At 40.9% G+C, this 21944-nt stretch overlaps 1 protein-coding gene across 1 annotated transcript in view; it reads right to left on the minus strand.

The window, feature by feature from the left end:
- NUP210 (nucleoporin 210) overlaps positions 1 to 21944 on the minus strand; it is a 64824-nt gene that overhangs the window by 16086 nt on the left and 26794 nt on the right. Inside the window, exons 13-29 of the mRNA XM_065074889.1 lie at positions 19358 to 19556; positions 18018 to 18163; positions 15601 to 15822; positions 14145 to 14318; positions 12309 to 12501; positions 11853 to 11959; positions 9694 to 9798; positions 9057 to 9158; positions 7290 to 7418; positions 6457 to 6584; positions 5677 to 5812; positions 5309 to 5371; positions 4227 to 4406; positions 2855 to 2935; positions 1807 to 1938; positions 1439 to 1597; positions 502 to 593 (exon numbers count right to left, since the gene is read on the minus strand). Of these exons, the coding sequence (XP_064930961.1) occupies positions 502 to 593; positions 1439 to 1597; positions 1807 to 1938; positions 2855 to 2935; positions 4227 to 4406; positions 5309 to 5371; positions 5677 to 5812; positions 6457 to 6584; positions 7290 to 7418; positions 9057 to 9158; positions 9694 to 9798; positions 11853 to 11959; positions 12309 to 12501; positions 14145 to 14318; positions 15601 to 15822; positions 18018 to 18163; positions 19358 to 19556 (2348 nt within the window). The remainder of the gene's footprint in view (positions 1 to 501; positions 594 to 1438; positions 1598 to 1806; positions 1939 to 2854; positions 2936 to 4226; positions 4407 to 5308; positions 5372 to 5676; positions 5813 to 6456; positions 6585 to 7289; positions 7419 to 9056; positions 9159 to 9693; positions 9799 to 11852; positions 11960 to 12308; positions 12502 to 14144; positions 14319 to 15600; positions 15823 to 18017; positions 18164 to 19357; positions 19557 to 21944) is intronic.

The raw sequence follows: 21944 nt of genomic DNA on the forward strand, positions 1-21944 counted from the left end.
CTCAGCGTGTGTCCTGCGGTCTGTCTGCACACTGTGTGCTGGAAAAACACACGTCGAGCCTGATCTGAGTCCAAGATGTCAGACTTTGAAAACACCTTATGTAAAAAGGACTTCTCAGTTGGAAAGAACATTCGAACCTCAACATCTAATCATAGCCTCTGTGTAGAAACACAGAGAAGTACATTCCATAAAGCCTTGATAGCCCGTAAAAGCCTCTAGAGGAAGCAGGTTACTGCTTTAACTGGCTCAGTATCTTTGAAAATAAGGATCTATACGTTCCAAATACCGCATGAATTTTCTAGCTACAATTGAACTAATGCAAGATTTGACAGAGCCCAACAGTACAGATAAGACACTGTTAATCACCAGATAAGTTGTGTATGATATGGATGTACCGTGATAGTCATTTTAAAAGCCTAACCCAGCTTACTTCAAACACAATTGCTTTACAGTTTGGATAAACTGTTTACACGAATCACAGCATAAAAACCAATCACTGACCTGTTTGTCTGAAGTTTAATAAAGGAATTTGGTGACATTAAGATCTGTTCCACTTCTACTTCTGGAGTGACTAGATGAAGCTTTTCAAACACCTGGAAGATAAAAGGCATTTTAGCCTATTGCTCTGTGCAACAAGTCATTTATTTCCAGTTATTTCACCCTCAAAAAAACCCCAACCCAGATAAAACCATAGCACCTTTTTTTTTAACCTTCTATAATATATATGTAGAGTAAAAAAATGAAAATTAAACATGAATATTTGAGAATGGCAGCATCTTCTACCAGTTATTCTGAAGAGCATTCATTTCTATGGCTGTAGCTATACCATGAAGTAATATGAAAAAAGAATCAGATTTGAAGCCTCCACATCCACGCAAGTTAATTCCACCTACCCCAAGCCAGAGTCTGTGAACTGAGTGCCCACATGAGATACACTCCTCAAGCACATTTTCCAGCTTTGTTCTATCTAAAGGAGTTCAGTCTGCACATCTGAAACTGCTCCCCAAGGCATGGCAAGTGGGAACTACCAGGAGATCATTTCCTGACCCAAATTAACATGCCTGTGTAGACAGGTAAGATAAGCACTGTCACCAAGAAGTACGATTGTGCAGAAGGGAACTACAGCACCCAAGTTCTTTAACTGCTCTAACACTGCTTACCCACAAGACACAATTCACCTCCATTTCAGGTGGTCTACAACAAAAACTAACTCCTGAATTTTGTTCAGTGTGTGACTGTTCAGTGTCAACCTTACCAACACTTGGGGAGCTTGGAGGTTTCCAAATAGCAAAACATTACGCAAACAAGAGTAAGGGCTCAAAGACAAACCAAAGCCAGAACCACTCTTTCACATCTCGAATTCCAGACCTCAAATACAGACTTGAATTCAGCACTGAAATAAATATTAAAATACTAACTGCGAGGAACATTATCATACCTGAATTTGGATTTCATCGGACAGTTCTTTTGCCATGTTGTAAAACTGGTTGGCTGCAGGATCAAGAGCCTTCACAACAACTTTCAGTCCTGTTCTTCCCTTTACTCTGCTGTAAACATCCATTGCAAAGTTATATTTTGCAGGAAGCTGAAAAGAAGCCTTGGACAGGAGAAAGTAATTAAAATTTTACTCATGGAAAGAGTTGACGTTGATACAGAGAAAATAAACCACCCAACACTGATAGTCGCTCTTTGATTTTGGGTAAATGGAAGGAATAATATTTTCTCAATTCTCATTATGAAGCAGTTTCCTTTCCCCCAACATACACGTGCAAGCAAGTACACAAACAACACACGCACACAATTTACCTCACTGTGTCTTGTCTTGACATCCAGAGTGTCCCTCTTTGTGACAGACCAGTGGAACGTTAACCCCGGCACTGCGTTGCCAAATGAGAAAGGAGTCTGGCTACTGGTGATGCCCATTACATAAACTGGCATCTAGAAACAGAGAAACCAACTTTCTTAGGTAATTCTAGGATGCTGGCCAAACCCGCACAGAGCAAACAGAATTAAACTTCAAATTCATTGATCAAGAGCTGGTATTTCTTCTGAACAAAATAATTTGGCTGCTGTATATGTTGCAGAGACATCACGCAGAAGACTCAAACCACCACCACCTTGCAGGATGCAAGTTTTGATTTATTCTCATTTGCTACATGCTCTACAAAAAACAATTGCCAGGTTTTCACCAGAAAAGATTAATTCAATAATTCATTTGTCCCATTTGCAGCATCAAATCATATGCTCTTAAATTTTCTGCATTTTTGTCGAGATGATCTCCCTGATTAGCTCTGCTCTGGTCATCAACCTTCCCCTTCCAGCTCTCCAAATTAAGACAACATAACACAGAAACACAAAACTGTCTTTTTCAACTTTTTTTTAATCTTCAAAGGAATTAATTCACCTGGTACAAGTGAGGTAGAACCACCAGCCATTTTGGAATGAATAACTAGAAGGGGAAATAGACTTACAAAAAGATAATTTGAACAGCATCTGTTGTTCTGGCTATAACAGACACACTGTCGATTTTTAATGTACAAAGGAAGAAAGTCTCCACTGCAAACAGAATGAAGATGAGAGAACTCTTCTCCATATCAAATGATGCTGCTTCAGCAGGACCTGAATTTCTAAAAGTCAGCCCGGCGTACAAGGGAAACATGTCCTGATTTCCCTTTGAATATGTCCAGCTCTGGAGCTTCCCCACTGACAACACAGTATTCCTGCAGCAGCGGTGGCAGCCCCAGAGCAGGAACCGCTCCAAGCTGGGGGGCATTATCAGGTGACCGAATCAGAATGGTCACAGCTTGCAGGTCAACATTTTAAGGCAATAAAAGCTAATCACAAATCAACTAACCTGTGTACCAGTTTTCATCCGTGTAATTGGTGCACGGATTCTAACAGCCGTCAGCTGTACGACTTCAAGTTCCACTTTGTCCTGAACAGGAGGAAGAAGACATTGTAAGCACTTGTGAGGTCTGAACTAGGTGTCACTTTCAGGATCTATTCACCATTTTGCCATTATTTAATCACTGTTGCCACGTGATTTGTGTGTTACTGATCACAGAAGATACAGAGGAACATAACTCAGTAGGACTGTAAAACAACGATAAAAGCATTAACTTTGTAAACTGACAGGCATTTTAAAAATTTAACCGAAATTTAAAAGGAACAAAAAAAAAAAAGCTCTGCTCAAAATTAGTGATGAGTTGAATGACAGAGCTGAGAGGTGACAACAAAGGACAAGATCATGGGGTCTCTGCAAGAAGAAGGATGAATAATCCCAGTAGGCAAAGAACACACTGAGAGGATTAGAAGGAAGTGAGAATGGTAAGCAGCAAAGGGGACAATCAAGAATAAAAGGATGATGTGATACTCTGATGACCCTTCTTCACACATCCTGACAGATTTTATTCCTACTTTATACTGCAAAGGAAAGGTCAGACCTGGACCTCACTGGTCTGAGTTTCCAAGACTGAGCTTTCAAGTTCATTCTGCTTCCTGGCTCAGCACCAGGGCAGGCTGCTGCTCCCGCATTACAAAGTTCAGAGATATATACATCTAGAGAATTTTCATTTAAAAAAAACCCATTCCTTTGTCTCCTCTTGGCCTGTGGTGCCATCTTTCAAGCAGCAGAGCTTCATGGTGTGCAGCAATGTCCTCTCTTGACCTCCCATGAAGAGCCCCACGATTTGGCCCAACACAGAGATTCTGATGGAATGTCAGGGACTCATCACCTGAACTTTGCAGATGGATTCAGATCACAGCGTGGAATGAGGCACAGCCTGCCTAGAGCTTCAGAGACAATGTGCTTCTTACTCAACATCTACCTCCTTCTGACTTCTGCTGCCATAAGACGCTACTAAACTGTAAGGTAATGCAGGCAAGAACAACCTTCTGCTGTTCTAGAGAGGCTTATTTAGACTTTAGGCTTTTCTAGATTTACTGATCAATTCTAAAGATCCCAGACTGTTCATAGAGTCTCCCTGGATTATCAGTAGGTCTTTGTTTTAAGGTACAGCAAGATTTGGCTGTCTGTTGACAGTATCACCTGCGTCAGCGAATGCGTAAGGAGTAAGAAACCCTGATTTTTCATCTCCTGAAGGAAACGAGGGATCAAATACACAAGATAACAGTACTAACACAAAAAGACTATTCGTCCCTTTAGAGCCAAACCCACGAGCTAAAGAGAGTCTATTTCAGCCACAAACAGTATCAGAAAACACTACCTGAGACACAACAACAAGCTTCCCTGTCTCCGCATCGACAGCTTGCACCACTCCTGTTACAGTCCCATTCCCAATCGCCACTCCTGTGACAAGGCCGATGCTGTTCACTGATGCAATCTTCTCATCGCTGATGGAGAAAATGATGTTGGATTGAGGTTGAGGGCCTCCTTCTGAAGTGATCTATAATTAAGAGCACACAAACCAACTAAAATTAACCTGTCAGATCTTTGTTCTGGTCAACATGACAGGGCACACCCCTTCCCCACTCAGCACCACAATGTCTTCAGTAAGAAAAAGTTGTTTGAACCTTCCAGGGCACCTCAGGGCTTATTTCTCCTGCACACTGGTCCTTCCATGATGTCAGAATGCAAAATAGGTGAGCCAAGCACAGAGGTGGCCTATGTGCTGTGCAGAATGTGACGGGCTGATCTCCAGCCAGCCCAGAAAGTTTCAGAACAAGTTCCCTCCCGTTCCCTTCACCACACACAGTCCAGCTCCGCTCTGTGGTTCGGTTGGCAGAACTGCCCACTACGCTTAATGTCAGGGAGGTGACAGATTGTTAATGCTGGTATTGGTCTCTTCTCCCAGGCAGTCAGCAATAGGACAAGGGGCCATGGGCTTCAGCTCTGCCAAGGGGAATTTAGGCTGGAGATTAGAAAGCAATTCTTTGCAGAGAGAGTGGTCAGGCATTGGAATGGCTGCCCAGGGAGGTGCTGGACTCACCGGCCCTGGAGGTTTTTAAACTGAGATTGGACATGGCACTTAGTGCCATGATCTAGTAAACGGACTGGAGTTGGACCAAAGGTTGGACTTGGTGATCTCTGAGGTCGATTCTGTGATTCTGTATTTAACACTGGAGAGCTGATACCACCTTAACACAAAGAAATACAAAACCTCGGATCCAGCAATACAATAAAACACAAGGCGGCTCAAGAATGAAACTGTTCTCATTGGGAGGAGCATTCAATGTGGTGAATGTAGCTAAATGGCCAAGTTGAATATCTTCTAAAAAATAAGTTTCAAACATTTGTTTTAAAATAGAAACTATAAAAGAGAGAAAAGACAGAAGAAGATGCCATTACCTGAATCATGGCCCCGATAATTAGGGTCACTTTCCTCGGCAGTAGTCTAAATGGGGGAAAGACCTAAAAACAGAAATACAAATACTTGTGTTCACACTATTTCAACCAGATAAAACAGTACATACAAGTGTAAAACTGGGTCTTCACTTACTTAATTACAGTAAATCGAGCATGCAGAAACTTAACTCATCACTTCCAGTTAAAAAACACTGCTATCTCAAATGGAGTAGATTTGGGTAACTTCTGGAGAAAAGGATCTGTTTATTTTTTCTGGCATATTAATTACTACACTATACGTTAACTATAACACACTGTTCTAAAATAACATAGATTTTGTTTACGCATATATTTTATATGACATTATTTACTTCAATTTGTTGTGGAGCGGAGTTGATTCTTTGTCCTCTTTTGTCAGCAACAGTTGCCATAAGACTGGTCTGACCGATGGCCATCCCGTGCACCAGAAAAGCAGCAGTGTGGTCATCGACAGCTTCACTGAGGGGCCTGTAGCAAAAAACCATTAAATTAGAGAAGTTCATTGAATAAATTACAGGAATAACAAACGCAAAGGACTTATTTAGTGCATAGCAGGATGACTAAATGACTATGCCTTAAGCAAATTAAGGTAACCATCACATTCCTACATTTCAAAATTCAACAGTCCAAAAAACCTTCTTCTGTCATTATAATAATTGTATTTAGAGCTTGGAAAATAAGAAGCTTCAAGGCAACAAGATGATTTAGCCTGTTTCTAAAAGGTGAAGCGATAGACAGAGTTTGTGTCATGGTCTAACTTCACTCTATCCCAGGCAAGCCAGCACTTTGATAACATCAAATGTGTCTTCACAGAGTTCTTCACCTGACATTATTTGCCAAGTCGCTGCTTCCAAGATGCGCAAAGCTCCGTGAAACGTTATAGCGTATGAATGCAGTCTCGGTCAACGAGATTTAGACTGTTAGCTTAGGAGATTTTCCTGACAAATAGCATTTTTTTTACCACGTAATAAGCAATTACAACTTTACAAAAATAAAATCAATAAAAACTCAATTGTATACTACCATGGCTCCAAGCCAACACTTCTACTCATTTTTTGCTTATTCTGCCTACAAACATATTTGCAGATTAATAAAAAAAAACATTCACTTACACAAGCGAAACAATTTGAGATGCTGCCCTTAGTTTTAGATCCATGACAGAAAAGTATTTTGCCAGAAAAGGCTTCTTAGAATCATCCAGAACTCTGACATGAGCTTTAACTGTTTTTCCAATCTCCACCTGAAACACAGGCACATCCAGTCATTTCTCATTTCAACTGTTCTTATTTATTAGCATAAACGTTTTCATTTTATTTTGTATTACACTCTTAGTAGGACATTAGAGATAAAGCCCCAAGGTTAGATTAGCACTGATTTTAAAGAGTAATCCCTGCCAGCTACGGTTAGTGTCAAATTAAATAAATGAATTCAAGTCTTTCAGCTGGCAAGGGCATAATTAAAACATCCAGAAATATCAACACTTATTTTGTATAAGACGCACCCAAGCTGTCAAGTGAAAGGAGCTGGACCTTTTTTTGTTCATTTTTAAAACATGACATATGGAAAATGACCTCGGGGCAAAACCTGCTCCTAAAAGAATTGCTCTCCTGCACTTTAAACCATAAGGAATGTAAATTAGCACGTTCATATAAATTATGAATTAACATTGCTGTGTAGATGCAAAAGTTGAGATTGCTGCCACACGGAACATGGAGCAAGAGACACTTGATAGTCTGAAAGGTTTATAACCTAAAAGGACAAATTTAGGAAGGAGAAACAGAAACACAGGGAGATCAAACTGTTTCTCTAAGGTCGCAGAGCGGCAGCAGAGCCCCAACCACTGCATCGTATCACAGTGACCACGTCTCATCTAGATGTTCGTGATCAGCACAAGGACTCGGGGCAATCTGGATCAGCTCATAATGCTGGTTTCAAAGCCACTGACCTTGTCAACAACTCGGACGTACAGTTCCTGTATATTAGATACATAAATGTCAGCTTTGGCTGGCGCGGGGAAAGCCAAACACAAGTCATGAATCATTACAGTCACCGATCCTGGAAGCAGAGGATGCACCTGCAATGCCAAAAGAAAACTCTATTACAGCACCTTTTATTTTCATTTGCCTGTCACTCCTGGGATAGAATTTATAGCACTTCCAGATGCAGTCAAGTGCAGAAGTCTCCAAGCCTTAGGCGCAGATAGTTCTTCCACCAAAGCAAAAGTAAAGCTGTAAAATGTATGTTGAAAGTATCACACTATTGAGCTAGGGCAAATAGGCAGCAATTGAATTAATGTGTCTTAATCTAGAAGCTGTCTGGCATCCTGGTATTCTCCTGCCAACACAAGGGCAAAAAATCCACAACAAATCATTCAGATCAACGAAACTTTTCTTAGGGGAGTGAAAAACAAAATGATAAGGAAAAAAAAACAAGGACAGAGACTATGCTTATAAAGCATTGGTATTGCTTCCTACCAGATTCTTACTATACAGGTATTGCTTTTAACCTGAATGAATAGCCAAAATCTGGTGGTACGCCTTCCCAAGTAAGAGGATGATTGACAAATCAGGTATTTCTTTGATACAACTATAATTAGGTCTTTTTTTATACAAAGAACAAACATGTTACACTGCTCAGAATACAGTGAGAATCAAACAATGAAGAGAAAGCCTCTGCTCTAGATAACTTGGGTTTCTCAGAACAGTTTACCATAAACCACCCCGTACCAATTTGGCTCCACTGACACCTGCAGAGCATTCTGCTGGCTCCCATGGGAAGGAAAACCCATAGGCAAGACTGGGATTTAACGGGAGAGTGTACAATGTACAAAAACAAGCTCATCTCCTCTATTTTTCTGCTCCTCTGTGCCCAGCTGACTCGGCTGGAAAAATACTCCCACCTTAGGCTCTCAGAGACAACCAAAATGTTTCACCAACACTTTGCATACTCTAAACAACTTTAAAAATTCCACCTTTATCATCATGATTTCACAGCTTTATCAACATTATTTATTACAAGATAAATGTGTGAATTATAAATTTGTGAAGGCTACTCTTTAAAACAACTTGTGTCACTTCCAATTCTTGTCTAATGAAAGCTAGAATGCAAATAGTTGTATTGTTACTCATTGTAGAATGTATCTTCTATCCTGGGTCTGGATAACTGTAGTTTACTTGCATCTTCTAGTGGAAAGACACATTAAAAACTTCATATGGAGATCAGAAATCAGCTCTTTATTAGGTATTTATTCACAAAATGAGGAGGAAATACTGTGATAGCAAAATATCCTGAAACAGCACTGGAAGAATTTGAAGGTTTCAGAAGTACTTACCTACAACAAATATTCCAATATTATTCTAGAAACCAATTAATCTTTCATATAGCACTTCTGAATAATTCCGTCACATTATTTTTCATTTTGTGCTTATGAAATCAGGAACAATTTACTGAAAAAATTGTAACTGGAAAAGAACAACTTGTCTCTGGCTTTACAGAGTATACGTGTGCAGCACGACTGCAGGGAAACCATTTCCTACAGCTGAAACTACAGCTGACATTGCTAGAGCAAAGGCACTCTGACTGCAACAGCCAAACGTGCCCAAGGGCCAGTTATTGCCTCTGTCCACATGCATGGAAAACAACCAGTTGTGATGAAACCACAGAATGGTAGAACACAAAAAAAGATATAAACCAGCAAAAAAACTTCACTCACCAAAGCGATACCTTGAGCTTCCTCATGAACCACTCTTACAACATTGGCAACGCTGGTGTTAATGAAAAAATATCCAGAACCTTCTTTGATGAAAAGTTCTGCCTGCAAAACCAGAAGAGCATCCAAAATTAGGCTGCACCTTTCTAACATATTGCTAAAGGCAGTATCCTTACACACATGAGGGAGCTGGGCTTGTTTAGTCTGGAGAAGAGGAGGCTTAGAGGTGAGCTCAGCACTCTCTAGAACTACCTGAAGGGCAGTTCTAGCCAGGTGGGGATTGGGCTCTTCTCCCAGGCAGTCAGCAATAGGACAAGGGGGCATGGGCTTAAACTCTACCAGGGGAAATTTAGGCTGGCTATTAGAAAGCGATTCTTTGCAGAGAGAGTGGTCAGGCATTGGAATGGCTGCCCAGGGAGGTGCTGGACTCACCGGCCCTGGAGGTTTTTAAACTGAGATTGGACATGGCACTTAGTGCCATGATCTAGTCAATGGACTGGAGCTGGACCAAGGGTTGGACTTGATGATCTCTGAGGGCTTTTCCAACCCAGTTGGTTCTGTTATTCTGTCTGATTCTGTGATCATATGATTTTCGATGTTTTCCTCCCTGCAGTGAGAAAGCAGCAGAACAATTCCTCACCTGGACGTCAGGGTGATTGTAAATGGAGATGTCAGTAGGGTTCACTTTGACATCTTCCACTAGGATCAGTTCAATAGCGGCAGACACAGGCAGAAGAGGTTCATACTGCAAGAAACCATTCCAGCTGTTACAGCAAACACTAAGAGCCAGAAAACAGCGCAAATCTCTGGTATTTGCAGGATGCTGCTGCGTCCTGCATCTCCCACCCGGACCAAGAACAACGGCCCCCGCATTAACAATGCAGAAGGGTCAATTAACCAAGCCTGATGTACACAGACAGGAGAGGCGTGTTAGAAGTCCATACAACCTGCTAAAGCTTAGAGACAGAATGTTGTCTTCTACTTTAAGCTCGTCTTTTTAGAATTCTTCCTGGCAAGCCACCAAAATAAATTCTTCCTTCAATGTAAATACATAAACCCCGAGCCAGACACAAGTTTAATCTTTCACTCATAATTACATTAGCTTAGAAAGGGAAAATGTTTTTTAGAGGAAGTTAGTATTATGTATGCATTTCACCTAATTAGTAGAATTATTTCCTTGATGTAGAAAGGATGTCGTCTTTCCCTAATGACATAATAGGATGCTCCACCTAAACATGGAACAATGATCTAGACATCTTACTATGCCATCTATTAGATTTTTACTTGCATTTTTGTCTGTAAGGAAGAAGTATAAGTACTGATGGGTTTGAAAGCAGAATATAGCAACTCATTTCTAATGTATTTAAAGAAACAACACAAGAGCCTATGGAACTGTAGCAGAAGTGGTACCTACTACTACTGTCCAACTATCAAAGATTCCTCCCAAAAACAAAACACAGAGACTAGAACTGGAGACCTCCAGTGCCATTTCACAGGTAGGAATCCCACACCAAAACACAATAAACTTGCTCTGAACTTGAGGCAAAGTTGAGAGAATTCACTTCTCTAATTATCTCTAAACGTAAGAAAGAAGATTGAATATTGGTTTAACAAAACAGAGCACAGTGAATTACAAAATGATTGCAGAACATCAAGCGTTCTTATTACAACTTAATTTTCTTAAGAGAAAAAAAGATACAGAACCAAGTATCTTAGGCGGCAAGGTAACTGCCTCTAATCTAGTCATTTTGACTGGCCATACGTTAGATTTACCATCCAGATACCAAACCTTGGACATGCTGACAGAAATCACAAGAATTTCACATTACTAGGGCTCACCTGTCACCTGTTTTGACTTACAAATAGTGTAACCACTAGCTCTATATTTTGCTCTGTCTCAACTCTTTTTTTCATGGTACACGATTCAGAACTTCATGTAGTCAAAACCCACTTAAATCTTGCTTAACATAATTAAACAGAATTCCAGTGTAGCGAAGCAGGATATTTTAAGAGGCAGTTAGTATGCATGTCAGGTTGTCCCATAGACTGAAACTTGCCTTTATATTCCATTAAAAAAAGTGAAACAAACAGTAAATTGCCATCTGTTTACATCTGCCGCCTTTGAATATCATCACTGCTTTTTGCTGCTGTTCTTCCCTATGTTGAGTATCTACAAACTAAATTATTTCAGGGGGTGGTTAATGACTTGTAAAATTAGAGCCAAGGCGTAGGGCTGGCACTGGACACGTGAGCAGCCTCTCCCTTCTGTAAGATGAACGTGAGACCAAAGGAAAAAAGAAAGCCAAACTGTATTAGTCACAGTCCAGCTTTTACCTACGGACCACACGAGGCTATCAGCCAGCTCTTGCTCTGCTCATGCAGAACCGTTCTACCCAGTTTGGCAGTGGAAAGAACACATTTGCTTTCCCCAGTGACAGCTGCGCTGAGCACATGGTTGCTTTAGTGAAGGACAAGCAGCAGAGATTCACCAATTCATTAAAAAAACCTACATCAAAACAAAACCAACTGAAACAATTCTTGGTAATCCCCCTTGCCCAGATGGTTTAAAGAAAATAAAAAAAGAATTAGATGTATTTTATATGGAAAGGAGCATGTACTGCAGAGGAAAGCAGGAAAAGCCATGAATATTACGAAAACTTGGGGGTATAAATCTGTCTTCAGAATCAGCTACAGAGCTGCCTTATTTTGACATGAATATGCACTGCGGAAATAAATACATAGGAACACTATACATTAAGCATCATAGGAAACAGCAACAAAAAACGGAGTTCTGCGTACCGGTATTTTTATTTTAGCTGCCTTGAGGTGGGATTGCTGGTATCCTGTTGCAGTTGCAGAGATGGCAGTTGTTCCAGACTCACGATGCACTACAACAGTTTGTAAGCCTAGAACCACACAAAAAGTCAAATACATCTGATTATGGGGAAGAAAAGGATGAGATATACACTGCTAATCCCTTCTATTATCTTTCTAAACAGGCAAGAGTTTTCTCTCTCAAGACAGGTTCTAGGCATTGGATTTGAGTTTTGGTTTAGCTTTTTGTTTGGGTTTTTTTTGGTTGGTTTGTTGGGTTTTGTTTGTTTTAAATTGTGCACACTTTAAATGCATATTGAGGATAAACTGAAATACGACTGCAGATTACAGACATTTCTTTAATCAAGCTCATACATTCCCAAATAGATTTAATCCCGACCTTCTTCAAATAATGAAATGCTCACTTAAACTAATCCATACCGTGCATTTTCTTTTGACCGCTTCCATCTTCTTTCAGCGTCAGCTTCATTGGCATGTCAGGCTCAATATTAGCCAAGGACATTTTTGTTGATTCCCAGATCAGACTAAGAGAACTGAAGTTATCAAATTTACTGCCTTGCTGATCATATGCAGCCAAATCCAATACTGGATTGCGATAATTTGAAACAGGAACCTGAAAAAGAATGAATACTTTGAACTGAACAGGTGCAGAAGTATGCTGAGTTCCATGAGATTTATTTTAACACTCATTACGTGTGCGATGTTCATTAAAATGAGCCATCAGTGCAAAGTCGTTAAGCTGTACTTACACTACAAGGGCTTTTTTGGGAGGGTGGGAAGGCGGGGGCTTTTTTAGTTAGTGAATTACCTTAAAACAAAAATCGAGCCACACAGCTCAACTCTGTTGGCTTTGGGATTCGAATAATGAAAAATACTGGTGTTTGTCAGAAGACACGGCTCGAAATTGTAGTGTTCATCTTGTGAGATGCATTAGCGACAGCAGTGTGCTGATGTAGCCTGACGTGTAATGCAGCCACAACAACAGGCAGAGGCTGAAGTGAATTACAATACGCAGAAATCTCCTCCTCTTCTTGCTGTTACATACAAGTTACTTAAAATGATTCATCAACTCCATAAACATTGCTGTTTTATGAAAGCAGGCAGACTTGTATATTTACCTGGTAACATTAACACAACAAAACCCCCAGTATACTCAGCAGAGAATACATGACGGCACTCATTAGGATATAGAACAGAGTGTTCTTTATGCTTGATAATCTACACATATGCACTGTCTGTTTATTGTGACTCAGATTTGTAAAGCCGAATACATCTGATTTCACTGAACAATACTTGTTGTATATGCTTCCATAGGTATCTTCACGTCACCAGTGTTTGTGCCTTCACTAAGAAGACACACACAAATACACACTCATGTAATAAAGTATGTATGGTAAAACAGGTCTCTGTAGACTCAACAGAATCGTTAGACTAGAATGGAGTGGTACAGGGAAAAAGTAATTTCCTTAGAAACGGCTGCTTGAAACATTTCCCACCCTCCCTTTCTTTTAAAATAAAAAAGTTTATCTCAAGACAAGTCAAAAAGGCTTCCTCAGTGACACTCCTGTGAGCAGCCACAATCCAAATGCTTCTGCGTATACTCCTGGTTTTTGGCAGGTCCCTTTATAAACCTGTTCAAACGATCACTGTAGGAAACTCCCGTTCAGACTGCTCTGCAGAAGCAGACAATGATGATACCAGCATGGCCACAGCACTGGAGTTACTGCTGCTCTTGCAGCAACTCACACACTGTATCTTCACAGAATCCCAGAATGTCAGGGACGGGAAGGGCCCTGGAAAGCTCATCCAGTGCAATCCCCCCATGGAGCAGGAACACCCAGATGAGGTTACACAGGAAGGTGTCCAGGTGGGTTGGAATGTCTGCACAGAAGGAGACTCCACAACCCCCCTGGGCAGCCTGGGCCAGGCTCTGCCACCCTCACCAGAAACAAGTTTCTTCTCATCTTTCAGTGGAACCTCCTGTGTTCCAGTTTGCACCCATTGCCCCTTGTCCTGTCCCTGGTTGTCACCCAGAAGAGCCTGGCTCCATCCTCCTGACACTCCCCCTTTCCATATTGATCCCCAGGAATGAGTCCCCCCTCAGTCTCCTCTTGTCCAGCTCCAGAGCCCCAGCTCCCTCAGCCTTTCCTCACACGGGAGATGCTCCACTCCCTTAATCATTTTGTACGTGGACGTCCAAACACTGATTTTTAAGTTCTCCCAACACCCTCTTTTCCTGTCACTCCTCAGACTTACCACTTGCTTGTTCTGCTGCAGCAAAGGGCAGGAGAGATCAAGCTGAGGACTTCCATAAACAGGAGTCAGAGTGAGTCGGGAAGGGGCCGCACAGATGAACTTCACAACCGCAGGCTCCACCGCTGGAAAAGGGTTGGTGATCGTGGGTTTGTTTCCAACTGTTAATTCAATAACCTGGACAATTATGAAAACAGGCAAGTGAGGAGAGAGGAAAGAACCAGTGAGCTCAGGCATACTCTAGTTGACACATCTCAGTGGCACGCTGATGTCAGAATGAACAAGCAAAAATATGAGTCTTGAGGATTTACAGCACCATTAAGACACAGGCAGATGGAAAAGGAGGTGCATATTTCACGAACAGTTCTATGCCATTATCAAAGTGCTATTCCTGGGAACTTTTCCTAGGGAGTCCTGTTTATTACCATCAGGCTTCAGTCCAACAACAAATCTTTTGTAACTTAAAAAGCTAACATGCAGGTTTGTTTCATTTTTTTTTTGCAGAGTGAGAACAGAACAGCTCAAAGACAATATTTTGAGTCACTTCAGTGTTTAAAAACAGCTTATGCTCTATTTTCAATTTCTTTTTTAGCCTTCAACACAATAGCATGGATGTAAACACAGAGCAGGCCATCCCTGCAGGCTGGGGTAGCGCTGGTTACCTGCCTTATCCACCCATGCAGACGTGATCTGTCTGACAACACTCAGGACAGCCAGCCAACGCATGCACAATCATAGAATACAACAAAAAATGGTTTTCCTTTCTAAATTTGTGCTTACAGAACGAGCTACGCTTTGTACAATAGCCGCTGAGGAAACCAGTTAAAGAATTTGGCAGCCACACCAAAATGCTCAGGCCTTGCAGAATTACAGGAGAAAAGCATTAAATCAAAGCTAAATGCTTTGTAATCTGGCCAGGGTGAGTAAAGCAGGATAAATCATTTCTGCACCTTGGTGAAAACAAGACAAGGTGGAAAGTGACTACAGCCACTATCAGAAAGACTGCACAAATAAAAAGGCAGTACATTCATATGGCTGTCACTTGTTTGCATAAACAGAATCACACTGGAAGGTCATTTGGTTAAGAGGAAGAGGTCAGACATAAGAGTCAGTTTACTGCAGCAACCTTCTGCTATCATCCTGTTTATGCAAACTGAAGCTGCACTTATCAGGACCTGTTTAACACATTCTGTAACATATGGTTTCTGTGACTTGGCTTTATACTGCAATAAACCCATCATAAAGCACTTTATCACATAATGTTATTAAATGCTCACTCTAAAACCTGTACCAGCATGACAAAGCATAGACTATGTACTTACCTAAGTTCTTAACTGCCTTATTTTAAAAACTTCTTATATAAAAGGTATATGGTATGATAAATCTGCCCGAAGCCTGTTCTCAGCTGCCTCAGCTCTGTGTTTGACAGAGGGCAACACAAATACCTTCTGGCACTTACTTGCTCTCCCAGGCTTTTGCAAGACGCTGTAACCCAGTGCTGGATGTTATTGCGAGACGTAGGAGGTCCAAATAAAGACAAAGCAACACTTTCTGCATCCTCGGCGGTGATGTTCCTGAAGAACTTGGAAGGTTCTTGTACCCATGGTCTAGGTCCTCCTTCAAATAACATATCTTTAGAGGAACCCAAAGTCACTAAAGCAACAGACGGAGGATCAATAGCCTGTAAGGAACAGCGGTTACAAATTAATGATTCTATTTACATACAGTTCGGTTGTACTTTGCAAAACGTCCTTCTCAGTGGAAGATCTGACTAAGCTATGGTTTTTCCTACACAGGGGTTTGTAAACAGGGTTATTTAAGAGCAGAGCGGTACCAAAATAATTAGCGTCACCTACACGGTTTCTGTCCAGTCAGATTATATTCAATGGAACCCTCAGATCCAAAGAAAGGTTTTAACTACATTCCAACCATATCTTTTTCATGAGGAGTTACAACAAGAGAAAAATCCTGAATATACTCTTCTGAGCACAGAGAGACGAGTATCCTACTACATTTTTTAAGCAGACAGCACTAATGAAATAATGTCAAATTTTGCTCTTTAAAACCCCTTTCACTTGGCTGTGCTCTCTCCAGCACAGTTCTGTGCATGCAATTATTCTCCTACACAAGTTTTACGTCAGCCCTCTACAATAATTCTACATAGATGTGCATCAATGGGACAGCCTGTGCTGCTTATCATCACAGAAGTTAACCTGACATTTTATACCCAATAACCATTTGTGGTTTCTGTTCCACAACACCACATTACTCAGGAGTTTAGGAAAAAAGAAACAGCAGCCAAAATAAAGGGTGATTCAACTATTTCCACAGGTGTGTTTTGGTCGGAAGAGAGAGAGAAGTCATGGGAAGGGTTGGCATCAATGTTCCTCTTTCCTCCCATTTATTCCCTCATTATGTTTGTAATATAAAGGTAAAAACCATCTGGAAAAGTGTGAGGTTCAGTCTCAAGTGTCTGCCTGACCTTCCACTTCCGTTCATCTTTCTCCCACTTTTTATGTTACAATTTTTTAAAAAATAGATATCTGATAGAAAAATGCTGCCTCACATTTTTGGGCATAAGTATTTCATTCTACAGAAAGGAGGGAAGAGAATGTGGAAATCATTGCTCTACACTTCAAAGAACAAGGTTCTTCACTGGGATAGCTAAGCACAGATTTACTTTATCTGCTCTTGTTGTCACCACGTATTGTCTCTGCTAAACACCCTAGAATCATTCAACTTTATATATGAAAAGCACTGTTACAATACCTCAAGGGGCTCGGCTAATAAATGTGAATGACACCATACATATGAAAAATTCCTAATTAAAGGGACTATGCGTCTCACATTGCTGCCAATAATATAATTTTACACAGTCTGCTCAGGATGTCTCAGCATCTTCAAATAATTGTACCCAGCAATTTACAGTCGTTGAAGGAAAAGCATGTTTTAAAAGTAAAATCATCATTACTGTCACAAATTTGTACGATTTGCACAAACTTTTGTTCCAGATTTTGGGGGAAAAAACCCCCATATGGTCAAATGTATTGGAGTTCAGCTTTGCAGACTCAGTGTTAGACCTCTGAAGATGAGGATAACTTAAATATGCTGTGTAATAGTTCCATATGTTGACCCTGCACTCGGGTTTGTTCTTCCTGTTTTCTCTAGTGAGTTGCCCAAGAGTAAAATACATTTCACCCATTTGTAGGGAAAAAGCATATATTTTCACTGCTGTGTAGGCAAACCAGCTTTGCTTTCTTGCAAACATCAGGACTATGTACTAAGAAAGCAGAAATCATCACCTATGTCTGCTTCTATCTGCCATCATGGACACGGAATGGTGACTGCCCCTTTACTACCTCATTAAGCCAATTGTTAATCACTGAAAATGGGTAGTCAAAAACCAAACTATTTGTATCTGGCATAATTTTAAGCCCTGGTAGAGTCTGCTGAAAAGACTAATTCAGGTGTGCTGTGCAAAGCAAGATAAACATCCTGGCTTGGATCAGTACTGATTCCTGTTACTGTCCTGCATATTTCTTCAGGTGACAGCAACTGTGACTCTTTCGCCAAAAATCTGAAAATTAGGCAAGGATATCAAATTTGCTTTCCGTTTCAGAAGTTGGATCAGTCTGTTAGTTCACTATTGCACTGTTCACTGTAGTTGTCTTGCAACGTCCATGTAGGCAAACGCTGCTATAGATTTGCTCCCCAAAGAAAGGGTTAAACACCATTCCCCAAAACAGCCCATAAAGCTTTTTTCCTGTGAATCAACCACACGCCTCATTTCTGTGTTAACATACTCATTACCTAATATCAACTTGCTCTTTGTCATTTTAAGCGATGAATTGCTTTAGGAACAGTGAAAACACTTACTTTTAATGGTAGATAAGCAGCAATGGTGATGCTGGCGCTGAGGTGGACATGACCATGGGTGTAACTAACAACAAGCGTTGTGTATCCTTGAGTTTCAGCTTTCACTCTGACTCCACTGCAAAAATCAGCAGTTGGCTTAAGCCTTCCTGTCAGATCAATTAAAAATACATAAGTACATATTGGGAGACAAATGCAAGTTCAACATGTGTTTTCTCGACAGCAGCATTACAACCAGAACTAAGTAGAGATGTGTTCTCCAACCGAACGGGTAAAAATGTTCATTACCATCTTTCATCTCAAACCCCACACTTACCAAAATAGCCATGTCTCACAAACTTCATTTTCACACTGTCCTAAACAGGACACGAGTCTTTATTCTGGCACAAATTAATATAACTCTATCTCTTGCTATTTTCACCTTGCTGTTCTAAAATGAAACTGGCTCTTAACAAAGCACAAAGAAGTCACAGTGCTTAGACAAGCTCTCCTGCACAGGGACCGTAGACAACACATCCTTTCCCTAGCTGAAGGTAATTTTATGAGATTACTCTGCTTATATCTTGAGATTTGGGAGGGATCTATTTTTTCTTTTTTGGAAACAAAGAGTACAACAGCATACTGTATATTGACATGGAAAATAGCTGCCTCCCAGGCAAACATATGCTACGATGCAGACGGTTTTCCTGGCAAAGGAAAGAGCTTCCATTCAAGAGATGCTCGGAAAAAACAATGGTACATCTGAATAACATACTGAATTCAGAAGACACAGGAACAAGCATGTTGCTCAATGTCCACTTATCCCAGCGACATTAATGTCAATCTTTGAAAATAAGATGCATATCCTGTACTCTTTATAATACACCTGACAAGAGGCATTTCTTAAAGCAATGGGCTTAACAACAGCTTTGGCAAAATTTAAGCAGCTGATTAGTCTTAGGTCCTCATGAGCAAACAATGAACATTGTCTTTATAGAATTGAAAATACCTCTGGACAATTCAGGCAATGCAGTTACTAACCTTAGTGTTCACTTCCAGTGCTACCTCAAAACACAATATATATGGAGCCCTTTTATGAGAAAACTCATCAGCTTTGTTACAGGAGCATGTTAAAAAACTAAACGTTATCCAATGGCCAAAATGCTTTCAAGAGTCCCTCAAAACAGCAAAAATATCAGAGGGAAGTTCTGCGTAAGAAAGAAAATTCATCCTCAAAACAAAACTACTCTGATCCCACCTCTCTAAGAATACCGTACACAGCAACTGGAACAGTGATTGAAAGGAGATGTGTGACTTAGTAACTTCTTCATTTAACTTTCAAAACAGGGAGGGCGTCAAATCACCTGGAAGTGGCCTGAACACACCACGGTTTTCTACTTCCACAAGTAGATCAAAGTGTGAGCAGTCGCTGAGCGGGACTGTCTCGCCTGTTTCTACATTTGTCATGCCGTCAATCCTCAGGGGCAGCTCCAAAACGTGGCCAACACGTGCTTCAACTTGACACGGCGTGAACTCCATCCCACGAGGTTCAGTCACGTACACCTGAAGGTGGAAAGAAACATGGGACATGGGTGTATGAACAGAACTCCACAAAGCATTACCAGCAAGAAAAACAACTTCAGTATGCTCTCCTTCTTTTAATGAGCTCTCTCATGTACTTCTCCCAGCTGCTGACTTCTCTCTGATGGCTGGAAACTATTCTCAGATTCAACATTGGTTTTGTGTTTACCTGCTGCAGAAAGGAATCAGAAAGGGCCAGGCAAAGCTTGCCGCTGGTTTGGTGCTCTCTTCCCATAGCAGGCCAGGTCAACATCAGTTTGCAGATCATTTTACATCTATAATTCTCTCTTTTCCTTTGTAGGTTTTCAAGTATGGACTAAGTTGCACAATATCTCCAGGAGGTACTTTCACCAGCTGGGATAGATATTGATCCAGCCTTGACTTTCCCAGTGTAAATACTTGAGCTAAACCTGACACAGCCTGCAAGGCTCCCCAGCCTCCAGCGCCCACAGCAGCACGTATGTGAAAGTTAAGGGTTAATCGCCTTTATGGCCTTTTTTTTTTTTTTTTCTTTCTTGCATTTCTGTTGACAAAACATTGTTAAAGGCGTCCAGGTATCAACATTTCCCCACAGTAAATTGTCAGAAATCTAAAATAAGTGCACAAGTATCTACTGCCTAACTTACCAGCCTTCTGCTCCAACAAGTAACATTTACGTGAGAGCTACTTTGGAAATCAAAAGGATTACTTTCAGAACTAAGACCAGCAGAAATAGATCTTCTATGCTATTATAGCTGGTGTGTTGATGAGCAAGCCTTACTGCATTATCTGTTATCCTGATTTGCTACTTTTTCCATTAACGTTCAAGAATCCACCACAGACTGACCGCATCTTTCATAACAATCACTATGGTCAAAGCTTTTCAGCTGCAATATCTTAACTTGCCAACCATCTGCAAATGGCTTCAGGACAGAATATCGAGCCATATGGTATAGAGTTAAGACTGTAATCCTTGTGGAACACAGCTGACTATTCCTAAAACTTGCTCACTGAGGTCAGTAAACAAAACTCTGAAGAGTTATTCTACATAGAATACAATTCCTAATACGAGAAGTAAGGCATTCAAAAATAACCTATTCAGATTGTGCAGTACACTGAAAGCTCACATCAAGAGATGTATTTTTTCTGTCTTCAGGCTTTTACTTATGTTTGAGGACAAGAAGTTTCAACCACAATTCTTCATTCCTGTATCTCCTGCTGGTGACTGTCGCACTGCTAAAAACCAACATCCTGGGTTGTCCAGAGCAAGTCTGAGAACTAAATTCTGCACAAGTTTTAACTTGCATTATTATTTTAAGCATGAAGCTTACTACCTCTCAAATCCATTTTGTAGAATAGACATAAATGATCTGAGCACAAAACTCAGGCTAATTTTCCCTTCAAAAAACCCAGCACTGGTAGGTGCAGGAAGGAGAAAAAGAGAGGAAAGATTTCTGCTCCCATAGCTCTGTCTTCATTACGGGACAGACTTGGCAGTCTTGATGTTTTTTAACACCTTTGTCAAAAGGGGCTTGAGTGCAACAGAAGTGCAGTACAACAACGCCAGCAGTGCTGCACACGGGAATGCTTCAACATTACGAGGTAATATGTATAGCTAATGCATGCATATTTGATACACTCAGCTTGTGCCCCACCAGTTGCTAAATTACAGGCATGTAAAGGAAGGCGTGCTGCCCCAGGGCTTGCAAGACGTGCTTCCTAAATCAACGTCTGTGCTCCCTCAGAACCAAGAGCATCACCTTTACGGAGCCTTCACTAGATGGAGGTTGCTTGCCAGCCTCAGCATCAACACACCAATTCTGTTTCTGCCCATGCAGGCAAACAGTCTTTGGATCCCTAGTCAGTCGCATATGCTCAGTGCACCATCTCTTAGCTTTTCTGAGGTCAAGAGCACATTTCCTCTTCCCTCTTAGCTTTCCATTCCTATGCTTAGCTCCTTGCAAAAGGCACAGCATTAAAGCACAGATGGAAATGCCCAAATTTGCGCAGGCAGCAGAGCTGTACCGCTTCACAGCAGCAAATATGCACCATAGTAGTACTTTTAGTTTCTGCTCTATCAGGTCAACAGGTCTGGTAGTTCTTCACAGTTTGACAGAGAGAGCAAGCACTTCATTAAGGAAAATCATTTGTGTTCAAAGGACACGAGTAGATATTTCCAAATCAATTACATTCTAGACAAAAATATTTCAGATTGCAGATTTACATTGTTAACCAGAGCAGCTTCTTTACCTGTCTTTGTGCTCTCTTTCCTGGGGAGCTGTTACATATATTTTCCTGTATTTTCTTCACACCATATCACACACTGATCACCCTGACCAAATCCCAAGAATAAGGTATGATGTGCACAGAGACCACAAAATCCCTCTTGGG

The sequence above is a fragment of the Columba livia genome, chromosome 10 (assembly GCF_036013475.1).
Source record: "Columba livia isolate bColLiv1 breed racing homer chromosome 10, bColLiv1.pat.W.v2, whole genome shotgun sequence".
Classification (NCBI taxonomy): Eukaryota; Metazoa; Chordata; class Aves; order Columbiformes; family Columbidae; genus Columba; species Columba livia.